Consider the following 25,104-nt stretch of genomic DNA (forward strand, 5'->3'; position numbering starts at 1 on the left):
GTGTGCGTGTTATAATTTGACGTAATACGGTATCTTTAAGGCTTGCATAAACTATTAATTTGATCATTAAAATTATAATCTAGTAAATAAGCAATGTTTTAAGTACAAGGAACTGAGTGTGAGATGTTCATAGTATCACTCTGATACATTCTCAAAAGACAATGGATGTGCCAATCTGTACTGTATCTTCAGTGCGTACGTTACTAATCTTTATATCACAGGAAGACTGGGAAGAGCCATTGCTATTTCTATACATAGTAGTCATAATTTTACAGCTAAACTTTCCAATTAGAAAAGTGAAGTCCACCATGATATTCCAGAAATTCTTTCTACAGATGAGACTGCAAAGAGCATTTCTGAAGTGTTCCATATAAAAGTACTCTGAAAAATGCATAAGTAAAAGCAAACAATTTTACTCAAATACACAGTACCTATAGTACGAAGGATTTAATTAATTCAGAAATCTCTCTTCTGACACAGATTTTTCCCACAACCCATTTAGTACTGAGTACTACCAAACTGAAACAGTGCCACTGAAGTTAAAATAAGAAATGTCCTACAAACCTGAAATGCCCTTCTTGGCATCTAGCTGGCTCACAAGATGAGTAAGCCAGGTGGAAGTCAATACAGTATTCATCCTATACAAAGAGCTTTAATGAATATAAATTTAATGCACTATTTTAAATGTGGCAATTTTATGCAATGAAAACAATATGATGAAAGCAAAATGTTTTTTTTTTTTTTTTTTTTTTGACGGTATGGTGCAACCTAAGTAGTAAGGATACAGAAATTCATAGGTATGAATTTAAAACATAAAATACACCCACTGCACAATTTGTATTTCTTGTGTTATCAAATTGGCCCTACATTGTGAGAGACTGTGCTGCCCCTTAAATATCTGCCATGGTAGCTACTTGTCCTTTCCTGTTTTCAAGGCTGCATCGTGTTTATCCACCCTTTCTGCCCAGAAGGAATGAAGAACTCTCTTAGGAGGAGACTGCACGAGGATTTTGGCAAGCAGTATGTGTGTCTATCCCTTTCTAATACATTCAGACTTCTTTTCTGGCATGTTTTAGCTCAGTCTCTGAGTTCAGGAGAACCTCGTAATGACCTGACCTCACACCTCACAGGGATACTTTACAGACATTTAGCCTGAGATGGCCATTTGTGTGTAAACTACTACCTGCCTGGACTGACTGGCCACCTGAAGTGAAATGTGTGGGTTTTCCTTCTCGGGCACACACTTTTCTCCACGTAGCTAATAATTTGTCCACAGTGTGAAACAATTAGTGCCTTTGAAAACTGTACTCCTCAGTCAAATTTAGTTAAAAGCAGGTAAATCTTTTAAAGTCAGCCAGGAAGAGCACAGGCAGGCAAACCACACAAGGTAAGCTTCCTATGCTTAGTAATTAGGCAAATAATGCCCTGTGTAGATCATCACAGAGTCAAACTTGTACCACCACGCCTCAGCTATGATCTCGCACTACCTTAGATCGGTTTTATCAGTAGGAAGAAAAGCTGACTCGTCACACGGGCTGCTAATTTGGCGAAGGATTCTAGCTTTGGGTGGCGGAGGTAAGGCAATATGAAGGATCTGGCAAAGGCCAAGGTACGTGTGTCCATTAAAAGGGTAAGAACGGGTTGCCACAGCACCAAGAGGAGGTTAATTGCCGTGTCCCTGATCATTTATTCCAACTGAATGGAGGGAGGGGAGTGACAGCAGCGCTCAGCCTTGCGGTTTGCAGACAGACAGGGCTACCCACGGCGCAGGACGGGCCCTGCCATGGGGCTAACCAGCACAAACCCCACAGCAGGCCACGCACGCCCCCGCCGCCAGGGCCTTCGGCGGCAGGAGGCGGAGCCGGCGGCGGGGCCGCCCCTGCCCTCCCCCGGTGTGCGCGGCCGGCCCGGGGGCCGGGGCCGGGCCGGGGCCGATGGGGACCCGTTAGCGACCCGCTAGCGGCGGGAGGGCTCGCCCCGGGCCCGCCGCCATCCCCGGCACCGCGGGGGCGCTGCCCGCCGCCGGGACGGGGCGGGGCGGGGAGAAGGAGGGGGGGGTGCCGGGGCCTCCCTCGGGATTTTTTTTTTTTCTTCATCATTATTATTTTTTTTATTTTTATTTTCGCGGCCGCTGCCAAGCTGCCCTCCACACACACACACATCCCGGACCGAGAGAGGTGAGCGGGGGCTTGGCGGCGGCGGGGGGGGGAGAAGAAAGAGGAGGAGGAGGAGGAGGAGGAGGAGGAGGAGGAGAAGGAAGGCTGCCGCCCAGGGGCGGAGGGGGGGTCCCGGGGGCACCCCCATGCGGATGGGGAGCGGTGTGGTAGCGGGCAGGGGCGGTTTGGGGTCTGGTTTGGGGTCTGCTGCTGGTGCTCAACAACTTGTTGTGGCGTTGCACAGGCTGGAGGCCGGTCTCGGCTTCGGGGAAGCTGTCGCTGGGGTTTTCTTGCTAGCGTGGATGGGAAGAAAAGCACTGAACTCGTCGTCGTGTCAGTGTGGGCTTTACAGAGAGAGAAACCCCATTTATACATATATATATAGTGTATGTGGGGGGTGTCCTGTTTAAAAACAACTCACAAGATGTGTTCTCGTGACCGGCTCGTTAATTTTGCCAGAAACGGTCGCGGTTCGTGTCCTGTGGAGATATTTTTGCTTCGCAACTTCAGCAGCTGCGTGTGGCTGGAGGTTTAAACACCAAAACAAAAACCACCACAGAACCCCAACTTCACGGCTGCGTTCCTGGTCGTGGAGATCGCCTTCCCACCGGGCGCTTTTCCTGTTTTCCACTTGCTGAACAATGCTGAGGAGCGTGAGGCAGGATGGGGCTAAGCTGCCCGTAATGACCCCAGCCTGTGTCAGGCAGCCTTGTCCCCTGCCACGCTTCGGCTTCATGGAGCCATGCCTCGAGCATGGCCCTGGGTGAAGCCATCGTGTTGTCTGTACCCCATGGCAGGGGATTTTAAAACCCCGTGTTTCACAGAAATGCAGTGAGCACGAAGATGGAACGAGCAAAACTTGCCACAGAGATGTAAAGATCTTGCATTAAACCATTATGGTCAAGCTAACTGCAAGTTGTTGTGAGATGGTGATTCATATTCACGAACCCGTTTCAGTTATCTGGACTTCTGCATCACCAGTGCTTTTAACAAAGATCAGCCCCCGGTTATTCTGATGTTCTGTGTTTTTTTCTAGATGTATTTCAGTGTTTCAGGGTATGGTAAGGAAGGTTACCTAAACATAACGTGACCCAATAATGAAAGTTATTGCAGATTTTAGGCCACCGCAGTATGATTTTACATTTTCTTTACAAAACAGAAGGTGATAGCATGACTTTTTCCACCTTTGGTGGAAGGTTCCTGCAGCTAGTAGAAAAGATGAGAACATGAAAGGACAGGATATTAGATATTCCCTTTATGTATGCATGCAAGTGCCTTCCAGCACTATGTTTTCTTTCTTACAGTGACTGTAGTCAACTTGTTTGGTTCCCAAAGTAGACACATACTGTCTCAGCAGGGCAGATTCTTTAAGTAGAGGTCTTTCTTTCTTTGACCAAAAAAAAAATTTGGTGGCCTGAAAATAGAAAAGGGCTGAGAACCACTCCAATGGTAAGGGTTTGAAACTTTGTATAAAGCTGCTCCATTTGTTGAAGGATGTTTAGTGGTGATACAAGGCTTTATTCACTGATATAGTTGATGTTACTCTTTGGCAATACTTCTTAGCTTAAGTTGTTCCTCTGGCAGAGCAGTTCTTCAATTCTCTGTCCTTTGTGCAATTATGGCTAGCCAAAGATAGTGAAAATACACTGTTTAAAAGAAAAAAATACTGTCTTGTAATGTGGTGTTTCTGGAGAGTTTATCTATTCAAATTTCATATGTGTTTCCCCTCTTTCTTTGCAGTATTTGTTGCCATGTATGTAACTTTGTAACTTGAAGTTGTGGAAGGAGCTGAGGTGAGGGTTGTGCAGGGACACCCTTCCATCTCCTTCCTTCTTTCAGCTTAGGAATCATGGTACAAATGGAAGGGAGTTGTATCTGAATAGACTGAGCAATCTGCTTTCAAGATTTTTTTCAATGCCTGGTTCTGATCTTTTTGCACTGTTATTTTTCTCCCTCTAGATTTTCTTCTGCCTACCTCATCTTTTTGGAAAGAGGAAGACAAATGGAACTACATGATTCTGTGAACACCTAGAGATCATTCTGGTGTTGTAAGTAATTATTGTACTTACTCAATTCCAACAATGTGATGCTGCAATGAATACAATTTGAGCCCACAAATGTAATTTCCAGGTTACACCTTCACTGATTTTTGTGTTACACAGCTTGTGAGGGCTTCCTTCTGATGTGTGTACACCAACAGGAATTGATGTTGCTTTTGTGGACTGCAGATCCTAGTGTTTGGAATGTCTTTCTTACCGTATTTTACTGGTTTCATCACTTACCACTTCTCAAAGTTACCTCTTTTATCAAAGCACGCTTTATGGAAGACTGTTATATTTACTATGAAGTTCAGTTTTAATCTTTACAAATGCATGAGAAACCTCTAACCTCTAATCTTTTAATCATTGTAGGAAAACCAGGCAAATTTGATACTGACTTTGTAAGAGAAAATATTTCTTTAGAGAAATGCTTCTGATAGAAGCCTACCAACTGCTCAGTCAAACCTCATTATGCCAGTAGTACTAACTGGCTTTTGCTTTCTTTCGTTTTTTAGAAGGAAAGTAGTAAAACTTTTCTAAGCCAAAGTCATTTTCAAAGGGAATAGCTTTGACATTTACACAAAGCAAAGGGGTAAAAGAATGTTGAATGCATGAACGCGTGCAAGAACCTGGCATTATATGAACTCTTTGTGGAGTAAAATACTGCTGAAAAAATAGTGATGAGGGTAAGAAAAGCAGTGCCATTAATTTAGAGATACTAGGCTGTACAGAAATGAGAAAAATATGCTTTCTTGGCCGTGAGATATTCCTGCTTTGGGAATGTTGGTAATGCAACTTTTTTGAAATAACTGTGTACCTCTCTGTTGTCTAGAATTTGTTCATGTCACAATACAAATGCAGAAGAGAGGTGTTTTTTCTCACTGTTTATTTCATCATCTCTCAAGTCACTAGCAATTTACAATATACATACCATTTTTGGCAGTAGATGCTTTAATTTGTTCTGTTGTGTATACTTTTACTTACCTGGTTCTTGACAATCTCTTTGGCACAGCATAGTGCATTTTGGGGAACTGCAAACTTTGCATAGCTTTCCAGAAGCAAACAGTCTTGAGGAATGTTGCAGTTCTACACACTGTAATAACAGAAAGTTCTGCTTCAAGTTAACTGAGCTCAGAGTGATTGCTGAGCACCAGATGCAGTATTTTTTGTGGCTGCTTGCTGATACGATTCTAGTTGAGGAGTACACAACTCTCAAGGCAACTTTTGTCAAGGGTGGTGACAAAAATACTTGAGAATTCTGGGAGTAGTTATTACAAGGTCTTATTTTTCTTTGAGCATTTTGCATGTTTTGCCATAACGCTTCTGAGTTAAGACATCATCAGGTTTGGACATTTTAAGTCCATTGCCTTTTCTATTTCCTATTTCTTTAGGTCCTGAAGAAGAAAATGCTTGTTAAACATTTAAGTAGCATATTCCAAATTTAGCGTTGCCAAAGTGGTACAGATAGTGGCAAATAATGGGCAGTCAAAATGCTTGCACGACCTATGGCAATCATCAATACCAACAGCAGGAGAGAATTTGGTGTTATATTAATCTACCGTGCATTTTCTGTCAATGCAGGCTCGAGTAACACCAAAACAAGAACCTGTTTCTCCCTCCCCATTGCTGTCATCCATATCAAATGTTTCAGTATTGTAGAGTGGAAGGATGCTTTCAGTACCTGTTGCTGCAGACTTGGTGCCCAAGTGGAAAATGAGGGACACGTGCTTAAGCTCTGTCGTCTTCTGCTTTTATTTGGGTCTGATAAGTTAAAAGCATGGGGTTATGAAGATCAGAATGAACCTGGCTTGAACAAGTGTCAATCTGTCTTCCCTCAGGCTGGCTGCCATATTTTCTGGGAAATAGCAGGCTTTATTTAATTTCTGGTCTTACCAGAAATGCTCTACCTTTCTGATCTACCCTGGTATTACTGAGTGTCTGAGCACCCCCTCCTTAAGCATTCCCCTGTGCCTGAATATTAATCTGGGTCTGGGCTGTCACCACTTCAGCCTTGCCAATGATCCACTCATTAGCAGCGCAATATCACCAACAAAAGACAAAAAATATCGAGAGGATTGAATTCCCGTCAGGCTTTTTATCCCATTTCATTTTTTTTCCTTTTCTTCTGTTCCCTCCCCCAAGTCAATTTATATTCTTGTTGGTATCTTCTACTGTAGATGACTTAGAGAATTTTCACAGCTTTAAAAATGATTGAAACTGCTAATGTTCCCCTAAAATTACTTTGAGAACAGACTTTTTGTTTTCACTATTTTGCGATAGTTCAAAATATGGCAGCTTCACTTATCAAAAATAGCCAGCCTTATCCAGATTTTCGGAATTTTTAGACTTGACCTGCACCTTTTTCTTTAGTGATCATGGAAGTTGAAAAGAATTCAAAGGAAATGCCAAAATGTACTCAAAAAAAAAGGAAGAAAAAGGAAGAAATACACCTTCCTGTCTTACTGCAAGGTAGAATAACTGTCAAGCAGGGATGCTGAAGAATAATTGTTTTATGGACTATGCTGGCACTTTCCCAGAGGACTAATTTCTATAAAGTTGATAAAGGAATTGATTTCAATCTGTTCAGAGATTGACACTTTGCCAATTAATTACCTCTTCATCTGTAAGTACAATCGATGTTGAAATTCCGATGTCTTACTTGACAACAGGATTCATTTTGAAGAGTTTCTGAATAGTAACTTGGATTCTTCCAGGAACATCCATAAGACTTTCAAAATTAGTGGAAAACTGTTCATGAAATACAGTATGAGTACATATGTAAGTACAGGAAGTACTTGTAAAACAGAAATTTAAGGCACAAGAATGTCTCCTTCTCTTCTAAAACACATCCCAATAGACTTGTCTTACTACCTTAGTTAATACTCTGTCAAAATAATCAGTGTACTTTGTATTGATTCAATATTGAAAACTTTAATAAGAAATTAACAAACTTGCTTGAAAATTGCAATGGTTTAGAATTCAAGAAATTGTCACTTAAATCACCATTCTACTTTTAGTTTGTGAAACATTCTGTGCTGCAGTGGTGGATTGTTTTGTTTCTGCAGAGTGTATTGATTTTTCTGGACATCCTTTTAGCTATATTCTAAGTGCTTTCCTATTTAAGGGATACATACGTTTTTAACTTGGAGAAGTGTCACCCCTTACAGTTTCAAAAAGCTGCAATTTGTCCAAGTGTTTTGTGTGATTACAGCCTTTTGAGCCTGTGAGAAATACCTTGAAAATGTGTAAGGTGTTTCTCATTCTTACACATGCTTGGTTTTACTGGGGGGAAGGAGAGAATGTCTTATTTAAAAGGAAAGAAAACGTAAGTAACACAGTGCTGTGGACAATTTTGTGCTTTTAGTCCCATTTCTGATGGTCTTTCCTTGAATATTTCCTTTGGGTTGTAATTGAAGGCTCTTTGTTCAGTTAGATAAGCTTTTTGTGTGCACCAATAAAGCAATTCTCACCTTAGCAAAACATTACACAAGTAGAATTGGAAAGGACAACATTAAATGAAAAATTAAATCTGTGATACATTGGGCATTGTGAGGCCAGAACCATGACTATTTCTTCAATCATTTTTGTTTTGTCATTGTAGTGTTCTGGAAAGTGTTTTATTATGAAATAAAATAGAAAATCCATCCTTTCCAACCTCAGTTCTGATTAGAATTTAAACCTTTAAGACAAAGGGCTCTACAGGACAAACTTTCTTTAATACCTGGGGTACATATTTCTTCTTCTGAAATATATTAATAGCAGTTAGTAAAAAAAAAAATAATAGAAAAGGGCCATGATAATCCAGGCATGAAATATAAAAAATAGTTCAAATTTATAGCTGTACATTTTCAGTTGAGTGAAATGTTTTGATTTTAAAACTATTTCTGCTCTATTTGCTTCCTGCTAGTTTCCCTGAAGTTACCTCTTTTCATTTTTCTCTTTTCATCAGTTTAATTAATAGGTGATATATTTTAAAAGCTGGACTTAGGTGGAGCAAAATGGATTTCCTATTCTTGCTTCCATATGTTTCCCACAGTGTTTTCAGAATAAATGAAAGGGCATTGCACTGTAATCTGCTTATGGTTTGGTAACCCTTTTATGCTCAATGTTGCTTATTGGCAGCTATATTCTCAGCTCCAGGAAATGCTTTTCTATAATGGCTTGGAATATGGAGATCTTGCAGCCCATCAAACTATTAGCTGCTTCAGTTTCTAAAGACTCCTGTTTTCTCCTGGCATTCTTGAACCCACTTGCTGTATATGTAATGTTCGTAAAAAGGAAAGAGCAATGAAGAAAGAGGAGAGAAAAGAAGAATCAGAACACCTCCTTCATTCTTTGCATCGTCCTGCTATCAAAATTTTATTTCAAAGTATGCTAAGCTGTCAAGCAATCAGTTATTCAGAATAAAATTGTAAAAAGGGAGCCACCTTATCTCTTCTAGATTATTTTCTGGTGTGTCTTCTGTCTCGTATCTTCTGCCTCCCCTTCTTTCTCCCATATCTTAAGAAGTTCTAAGAGAAAATGCTGATGACATTTTGGTATGGGTTATGTAGGCATGATGAAGATGATAACATAATCTGTCTAGTATAGATTTGAGTTGATTTGAGGGGAAACAGTATAATTCCTTTTTTTTTTTTTTTTTTTTTTTTAAATGCACACCATTGTAGCCTCAATTTCAGAGCCAACAGAACTTGTCAAAAGGTAAAGTGTACCAATAGAACAGGTGAAATATTCATAGTCTGTGGGCTAGGTACAATGTACAGGAAGAGAAAAATAGAGTTCAGAGAGGTTTACTAACCTGAGCTGTAAAGAATACAGGTAGAAACATGGCTGAATTACTGAAGTAACAAGTAGCATGTATGCAGTGAGGAGAAATGAGAGAAGCTCAGGTGAAGGTCAACTTTTTTCAGTGGTTCTGGTGATTGGTTTGTTTGCATGCAAGTTCTTATTTGTTGTCAGAGTGGACAATTTACATTGGTGTTTGTGCAAATAAGCTATTAGCCTGATGGTTGCCATTCCAGAGGAATATTCTGCAGTGAGTATTCATTGCATACAATGTAAGTAAAATGCATTTGGTGGGTAGATATTCTAAAATATATTCTGATAGTCTAAAAACAACTGCTTTTGAATATTAAATGATCACTCAGCCATTGCCAAAGATAAAACCAAGTTTTAAAGCTTGCTTTTCTACATGCAGTGAGAGAAATGCTATTTTGGATGTAAATATAATCACGAGCTTATGTATGCAGACTATAATTAAAACATTATGAAAGTAGAGCAGTTAATGATGTTATCATAACTTGATAAGGCTTGGCATGCTCTTCGCCGAGAACTAGCATTTTAGGCTTGGAAGTATTTTCCAAACAAATAAAAGTAATTAACTGAAATTAATCTATGCATTCATAAAAATGTAGGCAGATCAAGTGATAAGTAACAACTTCACTGCTCTCACTTCCTGATAGATTTTTTTTCATTAACAAATACAAATTTAAGTTGCACCTTTGCATAATAAATTGGCTTTTAGACTGAAGACCAAGTGCACTTAAAACAGATTGTGATAATTTCTGTAAATATTCAAACATTATTTTCTGGAAACGTATAAACTCAGTAAGTGAGAACACTTTATATGTAAATACTGTAAGCTAGATAAGGAATTTTCAGAACTTTGAGTTAATGGGGAAGATAGATGGGCAAATGATTGCAAACTATCTCAAGCTAATGATAGCTACATGCAGTAGTACAATATGTTAGTTTTGTATTTTTCTTAAGATTTAGGTGGAGTTGATAAAGAAAAAAACATCCAGTATGCAAATAATGAAAGCTTTCTGTCGATTATGCCTTTTCCTACTGACTGTTTAGCCTACTGAGTTCAAGAGTTGTCACTTTTTTGACCACACCACCTAGATAGTGGATTAATGTCTCTAGGAATACCAAAGGTTCTTGTACTCCTGCAGTTTGTATTAGTATCCTGTGTTCCTCCTCACAGTTAATTTATGTTCCTCTTGCCTTGTTCTCCTTTTCTGTGCAGAATAGGAAATATATTAGGAATTCTGTAAAGCAGGGGTGAGGCAGCTAAGATGATGGGTCAGTGTGCCTCTAGGGATAGCTGAACAGTTGACTCGGCAAGTGCTTTAATGATTAAAAGGTTTAATGGATGGCCTAGACTTCTACCATCGTTGCTTTCTTTCTCAAGGTCATTTTAGTTTTATGCAGCTGTGGAAAGGTAGGAGCTCATTGTTGTGTTTCAACAATGTCAGACACAGTGATTTCTGTTCCACTCTGCTTCTAAATCTTAGGCTTAGGTGATACGTAGCCATTCCAAGGTAAAAAGGAAGCTTGTGAGTCTGCAAGTTGCTGAGACGAGCTGGATTTATGGATTTTGGTTTATCAATTCCCCCCTAATACCTTCGGTGTCTATTTGCCAGTTTCAGGCAAACTCTGACAGAACCGAGCTTTTCACATGTTTAAATTTCTGAGAGGTATTGAAAATATTGGGTAGGTAGGGAAGTCTAAGTAAGTAATACTACCTGACTTGCCAGCTGATAAGCCTGTCTGCATCTGGGTCTGATATGGCAAAGGATTTGCTCGTCCTGCCTGTCTGGTGTCAGGTTGGGAGGGATCTGTGTGCCTGTGGGTGAGGAGACCAAGTTAGGAGAAGCATCCAGGAGAACAGGAGTTAATGTTAGAAGAGCCTGTAAAATAAATAAAAGTGGGGAACCTAACTGTAAATAAAACTGTAAAATAAATGAAAGTGGGGATTACTTTTGCACAAAACTGCAGAAAAAGAATGGAGAGCCTAAGAAATCAGTCTGGGCTAGTTTTACAATTCTCAGATCAATAAATTTATTGCCATTGATTCAAGTAAATATATATTTGATAAACACTATTCAGCAATTAACATTTTCTCTTTACTTACTGTATTTATTTATAGTATAGGATTTGCTTTCTGGCCACAAAATTAAAAAAGTGGGGTTTCTTTCAGATCAGAATAAAAGAATTACTTCTATTGATGTTAAATTCCACTGTTGTTCTTCAAATGTGTCTTCCTTCAATTTGATGTAGGATCAGTGGTTATATTTAGGAATATGTGGTGATTTGACATAATGATTTAATCTGAAATTAAATAGCATCCAAATAGAGAATTAAAGGATATTTACCCTTACGTGCCTCAGATACATATTATTTTAAGCAACTTTGACTCAAGGCGGAAGACTAGTTTTGTTTTAGAGTGAAGGGGATAATTAAATGTACCACAATTTGTTCTGCATTTTTTTTCCTAATAATACTTCCTTGAGCCAAATCACTGGTAAAATCAATGGAAACCTTTAATTAGCATCTCTACTTTAATCATGCTGATTTTATGACTTTGTGAAGCTTATTGTAACGTGAAAACCCTATTGTCAAGATATGATGCTTGTAATTAAAGCAAGTAATACAAGGCATTTTATTGTGTATTTATAAACAAATGCATATATGATCCAATTTAAACATCTAGGACTATTTGATTAAGAGTACTGCACTCTGGTATTGATTTCACATTTCGCTGCTTTATTTCAAATGTGCGGTTACTGATGTAAATCTCACTCATTATGGCAAAATAAGATTAAAGGGTTGGGTTTTCTATTCTCCAAAATAATGCTTGCTAGTAACATACATCTGCCAGCTACTAGTGTGTCTACTGCAGCTAAACAGGATTTTTAGTAGTGATTGGTGTTGATGCACCTCACTAGCCTTTAATTGGAATAACATTTAAATGCTCTTTTAAAAATCTTCGCTGTAATACACATATTTCATAAGGAATTGAGATAATTTCTTTCTGCGGCATTTCTTGTGTAGTCATCTCTTCATCCGTGTTCAGTGAATTGTATAAAGAGCAATCATCATTCACAAGCTGAATTGGAGAGCTGCTGTTTTGCACTGTGCTGCTGTATTGAGTTAAATCCCATATATTTGGAGTTAGCCTAGAAAATCTCATACCATACTGGAAGGGGGAGAACGCGTGCACAAACAGTATCCTCGTGGTAATGTTCTAAGAAAGACTACTCCTGAAGTATTTGTTTAAGAAGTAAGGCATTTGTTACGTTTGTTTCTATTGTATAAGAGATGAATGAATACTTCATTCATCAGCAGAGATGAGAACATCCTGTTCTGGAACAACACTTGTACGCCGTGAGTTTTGTGGAATTCATGGGTTGAATTCCTCGCTTCCTGTACACCTAGTTACTATGCTTGGCACTCATCTTCTGTACTTGTAAGGATCATAACCACAAAGTGGCAGTAGATCAAAATGTTTTCTTTTCTATCTACCCAGCCTTGAGCTTACCAAAATGATTTATTTCTATCCAGCTGTTATTTTTAAGGCTCTTATGCCATAAAGGCACTTTTCTATGGGAGTACACAAACAGAATTAGGATGCTCATTTGATAGACTATGTCGCTTTCATGTTACTTCTGTGATTACATTCAAGGTATTGTTAATGGAAACAAGTCTTTAATTGTCACAGCAGCTGGTCCTGTAAAGTCAGTATGATGAGGGGGGCTTCCTCTTGTCTCGATGGAATAAAGGCCCTGGGACTTTTTCCAGCAGATCCCTGAGTAGGCTCTCTGCTGTCCTGATGTCCATGTTTATGATCTTGGGTTTTGCCCTACTCCCTCCTCTCAGGAACTGATACCACCCTGAACTCTACCATCTCACGGTCACTGCAGCCAAGGCTGCCTTTGACCTTCGTATCCCCAGCAAACACTTGGCTACCATTTGGCTTTGCCTACATTGGAAAAGTAAATTCAGAGTGCTTAAGAGAACACTAGAATTAGACAGTGGTGGAATTTCAAAGGCTTTCTTTCCCTTAGGAGAGCTTTATCCCATTTTTAGATGTAGTTCAACTTTTATAATGTAGAAAAACTGTAGATTAATTGACTTTTGAGTACTACAGCTTTTAATACAGAGGTAAGACATATTGCAAGATTCTGTTTGACATCCTTGATGTTAGGCACAATTAGGTTCCTAAAATGTCACATGTCTTGTGTACCAATACATAACAAATGTAACACTAATTCTTAAAAATAAATAAGATTTCTGGTTTTTGTGTTAGTGAGACTTTAATACATGTATGATTCTTATAGCCACTGATAAGATTCTCATAAGCATTCTGTCTTTTAGTAAGATGTTTCTTTTATACTTTGATCATTTGTGCTGGCATTCTGTGAACCTCGTACTCTGCCATACTATTTTTGAGTTACAGTTGTGTACACAAAAAAATCCAAATGAGGTCACACTGTTTATTTCAGAAGAATATCCCTTATATCCCTTTTGCAGCCTGTCGTCTCATGGGGGAGTAGGGGCTTGTTAACTGAAGCTACTAATTAAGCAGAAGTCCTCACTGAGAAAGATCCAGTGAGTCTCCTGAGGTGTCTTTTGGTGTTAAATCATTTGTTTAGGATGTTTACATCTCTGTCTTGAAATGCCTTGCTTCAGCAACTGTGGCATTGTATACCTTGATATTTAAATACACTTTTTGCCCACAGACATTTAAGTAGTACTTCTTGAAGTTTATATAGTCTGTCACGGAGTGTTGTTTTCTATTACCTGATGACATGCAAACATACTTTCTTCTTACTGTGTTAAAATCTGGTAGTTCACTCATGGGGCCTAACGCCAAACTGGGAGCACCTGTAATATTTTGCTGAACAAGCATCCACTCCTTTATTGACGACACTGGTAGTGGTGTTCTTTACTGATTTGTCTGTGGGTTTCTGAGGGAAACTCAAGATTTTGTGGTGAAATAAAGCTGCTGATGTCTTGGAAAAGTGTAAAAATACCTTCCTCAGTTTGCCTACCTTCAGTTGGCCTGCAGATTTATTGTCACAGGTGACCTTGGCCATGTTTGTATTATCTTGATAACAGGAAACTATCACCAGGTGATTTTGTTTGGGTATCCCTTGTTCTTTTAATGTGTAGTGTATGGCCTTTTGTAGCTTTCTTAGGCAATACCTTCCTAACCTGGTGCTAAAGAAAGGGTTTCCTTTTGGCAGGACTTGTTAACAAGTCCGTGAGGGGAAAATCCTGCTTAACTAACTTGATTTCCTTTATGACAAGGTTGCCCACCCGGCTGACCAAGGGAAGCTAGTAGTTACAATATTTTGCAGGGCTCTGTTCGAGGACCTGTTCTCTTCAGGGTTTTGATAACTGATCTGGATGCAGGACTCACATTCATACTAAGTTTGGGGATGACACTAAATTGGGAGGAGCTGCTGACTTCCTTCAGGGTAGAGAGCTTTTGCAGAAAAATCTTGGCAGATTAGAGGGCTGGGCAATCACCAACCACATGAAGTTTAACAAAACGAGGTAGTGAAGGGTCTAGAGGGCAAGACATACGAGGAGCGGCTGAGGTCCCTTGGTTTATCTGGCCCAGAGCAGAGCAGGCTGAGGGGAGGCCTCATGGCGGCCTGCAGCTCCCTCACGAGGGGAGCGGAGGGGCAGGTGCTGAGCTCTGCTCTCTGGGGACAGCAACAGGACCCGAGGGAACAGCATGGAGCAGGGTCAGGCTGGGGGTTAGGGAAAGGTTCTGCACCCAGAGGGTGGTTGGGCACTGGGACAGGATACCCAGGCAGTGGGCACAGCACCAAGCCTGTCAGAGTTCAAGAAGCATATGGACAACGCTATCATAAATATGGTTTGATTTGTAGGTCATCCTCTGTGGAGGCAAGAGTAGGACTCAATGATCCTTGTGGGTCCCTTCCAGCTTGGGATATTCTATGATTGTAGGAAATAGCTGGAGAGAAGCATTTTGCAGAACTTGTCCATAGCAGTGAGGTTTCTAGAGGAGATGACTTGTGCTGGAGTGTTACTGTTTCCAGACAGATTTTACCTTGTTTTCATTAGAATCAGTTGTATCAGTATTCCTGGAGTGTACCAACTCCTTTGCTTCTCTTAATCTTTGTGTGCTTTGTATCTTTTGGTTGAGAAAACTTTAATGAGTTTGGGGATTGACACATCCTAGTGCTGTCCACCTTGTGTTATAGCTGAATTTTAACAGAAAAAAACACCTGATGTACTTGGAGTGCAAACTCGAGAGTGAGTAAACTTCAGGGTGCTTGCTGTGGTGTTACTCAGGAATAGCTCTGCATTAGTGTTACTTGCAAATGGTGCAGTTCTTGATAGTGCTTGGGTATCACTTACACAGAAACCGATGCTTAATGTTTTAAGGTTAAAGAAATATAAATGTCTTGGGTCACAACCGTTGTTCTGCGTGAACCACGATGATGCATGAGCCAAAAAAATCTAGGATCTGACAAGTGTAGTCTTCCATAACGTATGGAAACCTTTGTCCATTTTTTTTCCCTTTCTATTTCAGTAAAACTGCAAAACAAGCTGTTGCTCTGTACAGGTCTTTTCATGCTCGTGTGAAGCTGTGTGCTGTGAAGGCAGTGTTTCTAAACATATGGCTTGTACCTCTCGAGGGGGATGTGTAGTGCTAAGTGGCAGAAAGTTGCCACGCAGTGCCCAGAATTTGGCAGCAGCTCATTTCTGCAAGTCAGAACAATGACTTTACATACATACAGTCAGTAGCTGTAGTAGTTTTCTCTTTTTTTCCTGTAAGAATTACACTGTTGCTGCTGTAAAGGGGCTTTTCACGTAAACATGAATCAGAAGTGTTTGCACTTACAAAAACTTTGGTATAGGAAGTAATTAGTGCTTTATGGAATTACGGAGTGTAAGTGTAGCTATCTTTCTGAAGTCTTTGTTGAGCAATTTCTATAATTTTTGGACTGCAACACAGAAAAAGGAAACATTTAACACCTCTTTTAACATAATTATGCTTACAAGTGGAATTGCAAATCCGTGGTTTGTCTATAGCAGTTTTCTTTGGACAGTTATTTTAATGCCTCCAGATATTTTAAAGTTTAAAATCCCTTTTTAAAAGGTGTTAAATTTTGGATGTCTTTTAATGCTGTAAGTATGCACTTGATTAATCGATGAACATCTTATGGTCAACGAACCATTCTTATGCTTCAGAACAAGTATCTAGGATCTTAAACATTGGCAATAATATAGTACCTCATTACCTCTTAATGAGTCTAGTTATGTCTCAAATTTATCTTTTTCTGTGTAATGCTTTTGTTAAGAAGTGTTTCTTTCAGGAGAGAAACAACTCTCCTGCAGTCAAAACAAGGACTTAATTATTTTGACATATTCGTTCTTAATTGGCACTTAAAAGGATCATTAATATCTAGACCTTTAGTATAAAGACTAACTTATCCTTTATTTCCCTAGATCTCTGATTTTAAAAATTTGTAGTTTTAAATTAATTTGACAGAATAAATACCTTGAAAAATATTGTATCTGAGTTGCCTTGAAGTTGGATGGCAATAGTTTTTTGAAGCCACACTGTAGCAGTGACGGTAAAAGTGGTGCCATGAAAAGCAATGTTGAACTTCGAATCTTAAAACTACCTCAAAAATGTATTCAGTAGACATATTTGCTTATTTGAGAATTTATCTGACTTCCTAGTGAAAAAGGAAAAGTTGTAATGAATAAAAGTGCTTAGATCTAATAAGTTAAACAATGATTTTTCTGCATAGGCCAGTGATGCACTTCGGTGTGTCTGAATATTTGGAAATTATACAGAAGGTACAGAAGTACATTAGGAGTAAAAATGTTGCATAAATTTTAACTGTTTGCTGGGTTGCAATTTTCCTTTAACATTTGTGTGAATAAACAGATCATATGCAAATCAAAGAATGTCAGTAAAGCTAATTTTGCTGATTTTTTTTCTGCTTTCTCTATCTCTGTGTAGATAAACTGTTCTGGAAATATTGAAATGAGCAATTCATAAAGCTGCCATGCCATGTTCTTGATGTTACTTATTGGCACTATTGGGAGTTTAACATATTTTAACATATTTTGCCTTAGTAAATGAAAAAAAATGTTTTAGAATCTTTGCAAAGTCTGTGTATGCTGTGTTGAATTAAGATGCTACAAGTTTGTTTTTTTTTTTAGCAGTTTTCTACGGAATGCTTGAGTGCGTTAGAAAGATTTATGATGGGGGGGACAAAGGCTGGGTGTGAGTGTTCGGATCTGTGAGCACCCGTAACCAGAAAAGATTTCAGGGGTGACGTTTGAGTGGTCCAAGTAAGCAGTGGTCCTACCAGCTCATTTGAGATCTCCTCAAAAGTCTGTTAACTGCCAGCAGGGGGACCTTATAAAATCTATCGTATTAGTCACAATAAGAAAAAATGTTGGAGAACAAGAGGACCTCAATTATTTCTGAGCAATCTTACCAATTCACCGGGAAAAATTAAGTGCCACTTGCCTCATTTTGTCCTTCTTTGTATATAAGCTTCTATCTAATTTATATGAAACAGAAAAATATTTATATATATATATATATAAATGTACTTTGAAACTGTAAATTGAGAGACTTTATAGAGGAACAGGAGTTTGTATAATCTAGAAAAATGAAAGAAAATAAAAAAGTCCTTTTTTCATTTTTTAAATCTACTGCACATTCTGTTTTTTCTATGCCCTGTTTGAGCCCATAGCTGCACAGCTGGAAAAAAGCAATAATTAGGCTGTGTTTCCCAGTGAGTCATAAGGAAGTGCTGAAAAAGCACCAGAATTGGCAAATCTGCCATTGCTGTAGTAGACTTTTACTGGGACAGTTTGAATTCCAAATGAGTCTGTTATACAAGAAAGAAAATTCAGGTCAGTCCTTATGTATAATGGATTTACCATACCAGCAGAAGTAAAGGTATTTAAAATTCACTTCTTATAGTCAAACAGATAATTAAAAGCCTAATACTGTGGTGAATATTAACAAATACACCAGTCGCTTACCTTGCTTATCCACCTTTGGGGAACACCAAACACCAACACAAAGCGTAAGGAGAGGATAAATGAAAAAAATGCCATTTTGTTAATGCTTCTTGAAAGGTACGGTGGTTTCACACAGCTTTAACTTGCACAAAAGATGGTGTTTGAACACTGTACTTAAGCTTTTGAAAACTGCATAGCTGTACAGGATGGATAGGGACTGCATTTCATGTCTTTTCAGTTCAACGTGTGTGCAGACTTATGCTTATATGTTAAATCATTATCCTTCTAAAATATTTCCACATTTGGCTGTGCTTAAATGAAATCCCCAGCAAAGATGACTACAACATTGTGTATTTATGTACTTGCTCATCTCACCTCGCAGGTTACCTTTAACTGTTTTCTGGGCATGCTGCAAAGGCCACGGTACGTGTCTTCTGGTAGACCAAGATCTTAGCAAGGTAGAAACTTTGAAATTCAGCATCTCTTGTAGAGAACAGCTGGAACGCTGTTTCTATAGAAATGAGCTTTGATAGCTTTTGTGAGCAGCAGTTTCATAAATAACTATGTTCTGAGTAATGGTGGGTGAGCTTTTGAGGTTAAAACTAGCCCTTTCAGCATAGCTGCTCCCAAGAAAATAGCATGTTTTTCTCCTGACGTGAAGCAGAGCATTTGCTTTTTGGGTGGTGAAATTGGGCACTATGTACATTCACATGGGCTCTGCATATAGGCTGGTCTAAAGAACCCTACGCGAATCCTAATCACAAGATGAGAGAAGCATATATTGTAGCTGGTAATGCCCATCTGAGAGGCAGTAACTTCCACTTCTGATGGTAAGAGTAGGTGGAAAAGAAGCAGGTCCCATAAACTTGTTGAATTTGTACCCTGGAGAGCTGAACAGACTAGCTGAACTGTGAAGATCAAAAATGTAGTTCTGTTCATTAAGGGCTGATCAAATCCGGTGTCTTCGGCATTCTGAAATTGTTGCTAGCGTGTGATTGCAACGAGTCCCAGCATTTTAGACCTCTCTGTCTCCATATGTCATAGAGAAAAGAGGCTGTTTTTTCAGAGGAAATATAAATTCGTCATTGTGTATTTTGTCCCTTTGACTTGGTATTCCCTCATTCAAATAAAGACATATTTGGATAGTTTGATACATTACATACTCAGCCCATCTAGTGGGAATTCTGTCCCAGAAGTACACGTATGCCTTTTTCCCTCCTGTCACAGCATCTTTACCCTGGTCTGAAGCAGCTGACTCCATGTGATGAGAAAGAAGCAAAAGCCTTCTGCTGGCCATTCTGCAGGGGGTGTTTCTGGTGTCTTGGACAGTCACCAGTTGGCTTGGGTTGCTTCTGCTTTCAGAGATGTGCAAGTGAATGGCAACCATTCGCTCACTTCAGATGCAGAATGCGAGAAATTTTTGGTTACTGCAGACCTAGATTTGAATCAAAGCACAGCAAGATGAAAGGCTCAATAACCCAGTACCGGTCCCTTGAGCCTTCCAGGCTGCTCTTATAGTTTTCTTTTATTTTGTATTTTAACTTAGTGCATGTCCCGTAACAGGAGAAAATTATTCAGTTTCTTCCCATTCAATACCCAGTTCAGTTTCTCCTCAGTATAGTCAGTTATTTTGGGCTGGTTTTAGTCTTTTCTGTGCATTTATTCTTCAGCGGTGCAGGAAGAATTTTGATTGCTTTGTGCATTTCCCCCCCCCCCCTCCCTGTAGTAGCAAGAGTTAACAGCGTGAGAAGCAGAGATTGTAAGATGCAGTACAGGAATTACGTGCGTTTGTGGTTTAGGAGGAGGGGGTGGTATTCAGCTCTTGAAAGGGCTTTAATGAACACTGTTTGGTGTGTTTGAAAGCTAATGGTCAGAGGAGAGCAACAGAAGCAGCCTCGGAGCTTTTAGGGTAAACTGATTAGCATTTTTCCTGATTGAGATGACTGTTTCACCTTCTCTTTTTACCATGAGATTTTTCATTCTCCGGTGCCTTTTGTTGGTACTGAAATGACAGACGGTTAAGGAAGCCGCTTCGGTGTGAATGCAATCCTTTCCCCCTCCTTCTCCTGTAGGATCTCTGCCTGCCACAGACGGGCAGAGCATGTGTTTCTCTTGTCTTGGTTGGGTGCACAAATCTTCTTTTATGTGTGCTGCTTCTTACCCTGTTGCCTAGACGATCACTGGCTCTCACTAAGGATGTCTGGCTCTCGTAAAGAGTTTGACGTGAAGCAGATTTTAAAAATCAGATGGAGGTGGTTTGGTCATCAGGCGTCAGCCCCTAATCCCGCAATCGAAAGCCACCAGGGAGACTTCTGGAGCAGAGGACCAAATGTAACAACTGGTGGCACAAAGTTTTTAGATGCGGGTAACCTACCTTTAGCAGCAGTCGGTTACAGAAGGTCTAGCCAACAGGATTTCCAGAATTCACCTCCTTGGCCAATGGCATCCACCTCAGAAATCCCTGCATTTGAATTCTCTGCAGAAGATTGTGGAGGTGCGCGTTGGCTTGACAGACAAGAAACAGATGATAGAGCAAGCGAAGAAGAAAATGAATCGGACAGCAGTTCGTGCAGGTTAATTATTACTTTCCTATTGTGAGCAATGTGTTTTCATTTCGTGTTTACAGATTGCATGCATGTGTAGGCTAGCCTTTATCCTAGATTGAAATGCTTCAGAAACCTAGTAGTTGCCGTGCATCCGAAACAGAAAATGATTTATAAACAGGTTTTGGTGTGTTTACTCTGACCTTTTTAAAAGGTAATCTTATTTAGTCAATGTAGATAAATAAAGTGCGAAGATGTGCATGCACTCACTGCTGGTTTAAATGTTATCCCTAAAACTTGCTGCTATGAATAAGGTGATGTCCAATGATGATGTTACAGGATGCTTTTAAAATTGTTTTGAAGTGATACTGACTGCCTAGCTATGCTGAAAATCAGTCTCAGTTTGGAGAAAACCGTGAAAATTAAAGCTACTTGTCACTCCTATCTGATGTTTCCATGTATTTCTATAGATGAGAGAGATGAAACAGTAAAGAATATTTAGGTTGTAAGACAAAAAATATAATTTTTGCTTGTGCATGTACAACTTGAAGAAATAATCTGTTGAAAGTCAGCCGGGTTGTGCTGTAAACTAATACTGGAAGGTTGCTTTAAAATGATTGCAGTTGTCTGCTCAGGTGCCTTAAACTGTACCTAGCTTAAAAGAAAAAATAATGGTTTTATTGTGTCTATAAAGATGTTTTGGCGTTCTTCTCTTGTATATTGTTACTAAAGATGAAACCTTACAGTTTGTTATTAAATGTGAAAGGTGTTTAACAGCTGGTGGAAAATTAGGTAAGGTAACGTCTTTCTTGTTAAGTCTTAGTTTATTTCTTTTACCTCCTTTTGGTGCTTAAGTCAGCCATTCTTCACAGAAAGTATTTTTCCTCTTTTATCCTGCATGTAGTGCATAGTAGTTAGCTTACCATTTCGAGTAAATTTTATGGTATTTGCTTTCTTGATTGTAAGATAACTCTGCAATGATAAAGTGTTTTGGAAAGCATGTCTGTTTAAAGGGTACAGTGTTTAATAAAGCATGTTAGGGACAGATCAATCTAGTTAAAGCAGTTTTACTGTTTTCCATTCCCCAGGAGAAGAATTCATTTAGTGCAAGGGCAAAGCAGTGCAGAATATAAACACTAACTATTTGTGGTTTATGCAACCTTTAAAGACTGGAGGAAAGGAAGAAGGGTAAAAATGCTTAGGAGTCAACGCAGCGTATTTGTCTTTGGCACTTACTGCAAAAGTACTAAAATTACAGGGAAAGGAAGTAATGCCTACTGATTCTTCGTAACAGCAGCCTCATCGTGCTGCAACAACTACAGAGCTATAAATAATATGCCTCTGAAGAGTTCTTAGTTTAGGTGATATTCAGGTATGTATTTTTAAATAGCTGTGTGACTAGATAATATATACGATATTGATGTAACATCTCTGTATCACATCTGTTAGTGGTGTGAAATTTTTATGTACCGTGTTACACCAAATAGGATGTTCTCACCGTAGCAAAGTAATCAATGCAGCAAAAAACACGTAATTCAAAGAGAGAAACGTGTAGCTTGAAATTAGTACAGATTCGGTTATAATTGTAGGAGAAGAATTTACATATGACAAAAGTAACTTGTCACTTTGTAGAATTGAAAAACTGCAGATACATATTGAGGGGGTGGGAGAAGTCTTTATAGTACTACTATTTTATTTATGGGTTTGGGTTGTTTTTTGCAGACGGAGCAGCAGACTTCAATGCGTTTAGGATTTGAAATTAGTCAATGTGAAATGTCTTTTAATTATGTATCTAGTCACATACAGCATCTGGAGTTGTTTGGAATTTCTTTGTCTTGTAATTCTTGCTAGGGTTTTACTTACGTGATTTAAAATAGGTATTGTAGGTCATTTTTGAGTTCAGTGTTGGTACGATCTAATATGTTACTAATGGTAATATAAGGACTTGGTATTGTTTTCTGTGTTTTTGTTCTCCAGGGGAGGTGGTACTGACAGCATATCTTATTCATTCCCTTCATTAAGAATGTATAACCTACATACGTCTGCCCAACAACTGTTGTTTTCCTCTGTTAAGAACATGATAAGGTGGTCTTCTTTTCCATTATTATCAAATACAGCTGCTTGCCTGCTGTTCTTGAGTAAAGAAGACAGAACTCTCTCATGTATGTAGTATTCAGAGTTGTTTATTTTTCCTTTGTGAAAGCCCTGTGTTTCCTCCATTAGAAACAAATTGCATGCGTGAAAAAAATCCTTTAAAAAAAGAGACTAAAAACTTCTTGTGGAAGCTACGGAGTTATCTTGCTTCTTCGCTCCTCTGAACTTCTTGCCCAGTTCTGAGCCCTGACAGCCTGCGGTGACAGCAGCAGCTTCGCTGCTCTGTGCGTACCTTTCTTTGCTGTGTCATTTGGCACAGGTAGAAGAGCATTTTGATCAGGTCTGTGGCATTCTGCAAGCTTTGGATCATTATAGGTTTCATTTTGAGGAGAGAGGATGTAGAACTTTGTAGTCAATAGTACAGAGCTCGATGGCGTAAGGGTAAGTGAATTCCAGTTTGGTTCCCAATTTCTGACAAAGGCAGAAATCACAACTATCTGAGATGCAAACGGATCATTCACGTTCAGGGATCAGGGCTAGCTGGCTGTAAAGCTGTTCACATCATGCTCTTACGTGTCGTGACCAGTATGATCTTCAACGACAGTTTGCTGCATTTCATCTCTCTGATTTCCTCTCTTGCTGCTGTTTGTTAGCTCTCCTGCATTCCTGAGGTGAGGGTCATCATTTTGGATTTGTAGACATTGTAAAATTCTCCCATGGGGTGCAGATTGCTGTATAGCAAACTAAAGCCTATTAGCAATAGATTTGTTTTCCTCTGCTTTTAGTGGGTGCCTTAGAAGCAGTCCTCAGCCCTTGAAGGCACCATGGGTAACAAGCTGAAAACACATAGAGCAAACCTAGTCTGCAGTGTGGTGTTTGGCTCATTTCACCCAGGCATACATTAAAGCATTGGAATTGGTTTGCTGTAGATACAAGCACAGAAATGTCATCAGCCGAGATTCTTGTCCTCCTAACTTTGAAGAAGGAAATATTTGACTCTGTAAAGCATCATAGTAAATAATGGAAGCTGGCAGATTATTATTTTGTGTCTCCATGTGCAATAAAATGTCAGCTAGCCTGGAGGAAGCAGTGTAACAGAACTGATTAAAAAATATAAATGTTAACAATATTTTGACAAGTTTTATGTAAAAACTCCAGGAAACCATCTTAATGCAACAGTAAAGATTACTTATCTCTACACCTCTTTTATGATTTGAACCATTTTGAGGTGTGTAAACAAAATTATTATTGTTAGTCTTCTTTGAAATGTCATTAAGCTTACTTTTTTCAATGCGTCTGCACTTTGAGGTATCCATATTGGCTTGTCAATTTTCTGTTTGTTTAAATGTCATAATTGAAAGGTTATATTCTTTGTGTATTAAGATTTAAAATGTTGAGGGCTGTTGCCTTATTCTCTGAACCACAAAGAGGTGTTCACTGGAAGCATCTTAGTGATGAGAGAAGTAAATTTGCATATAATTTTCAGACAGTGTTTTTCAGACCATTTTACACATTTTTCAGAAAAAGATTTTAAAATTAATTTCAAATTCATAGTTCACTCCTGCCCCTATGTTCCAAAATGAATAGTTTGAAATGTTTGTTTATTTTTTCCCGGTCATATTGAAGTCTTTCTTGCTTGGTTTTGATTTGAAAAACAAATGTGGAGATACCAAACCTAAAAGATATGGTCAGAAAAATATTTTAGAATGCAGAGCAGGAGGTAACATGCTTGGAAAAAAAAGTTTTGGAAACTTTGTTGTAACCAAGGTTAATGCTTACTGGAATTCTTAAGTTTTAACTAACATGTAACTGGTATGCAATAACTACTGTAACTCTTCCTTTAAAATAATACTTTAAAAGAAAGATGCAAATCCTCTTAATAGGAGCAGATTGTGCTTCTCCCCCAGAAACTGAGATACACAAGCCTTGTGTAGAAGAGAGATTTAGTAAAAGTGGGAGGAAAGAAGAAGGCTGCTATGTGTTTTGTTTTGTTTTTTTACATTGCAAACTGTGCTGTGGCTTTGTGTAAGGTACAGCAATGAAACCTCAAAAAACAGCAGAAGGAGAGGTGTGAATTCAGCTCTCCAGCCATCATCATCTATGCTCTTACTTTTGAAACTCATTTGTGCCTGTTTTGCTACCAGCTCAGTTAATTGCTTCGTTGCTTTGGGATGAGCTGTTTTACTGGGCACAGCTCCTTGTTCCAAACATCCTACTTCAAGAAATAAAATCCTTTGAAAGTGAATGGTTATGTAGCATGGTTTGTACATAGTTTTGATTGTAAAGAGGCATGCTCATACAGAAATCCTTTGTCAGACAGAGAAGTCAAAGAAACCCAGCATCTTTAGCATATTAATTTTTATAATAATAATAATGTTTGTCACCAAGATATTAAAATGTGTAGCTAGCATGGGAAAGAGCTTGCGCTTAGAGTAACTTAAGTTTTTATGATCATCC

At 38.9% G+C, this 25,104-nt stretch overlaps 1 protein-coding gene across 5 annotated transcripts in view; it reads left to right on the forward strand.

Annotated features, from left to right (window-relative positions):
• Window positions 1–1,881: 1,881 nt before the first annotated feature.
• The window catches only part of KLHL5 (kelch like family member 5), a 57,992-nt gene continuing 34,769 nt past the window's right edge, over window positions 1,882–25,104 (forward strand). Inside the window, exons 1-2 of one of the 5 annotated variants that reach the window (XM_068680125.1) lie at window positions 1,882–2,177; window positions 4,116–4,204. Coding sequence is in view for 2 of the 5 variants with exons in the window: in XM_068680124.1 (XP_068536225.1) it covers window positions 20,207–20,583 (377 nt within the window). In the remaining 3 variants the exon portion in view is untranslated. Of the gene's footprint in view, window positions 2,178–4,115; window positions 4,205–19,821; window positions 19,920–19,963; window positions 20,584–21,778; window positions 21,926–25,104 lie in introns of those variants that run through there. The other 4 variants (XM_068680127.1, XM_068680124.1, XM_068680123.1 and 1 more) reach the window with 4 other exon arrangements.

The sequence above is a fragment of the Anas acuta genome, chromosome 4 (assembly GCF_963932015.1).
Source record: "Anas acuta chromosome 4, bAnaAcu1.1, whole genome shotgun sequence".
In the NCBI taxonomy this organism is placed as follows: Eukaryota; Metazoa; Chordata; class Aves; order Anseriformes; family Anatidae; genus Anas; species Anas acuta.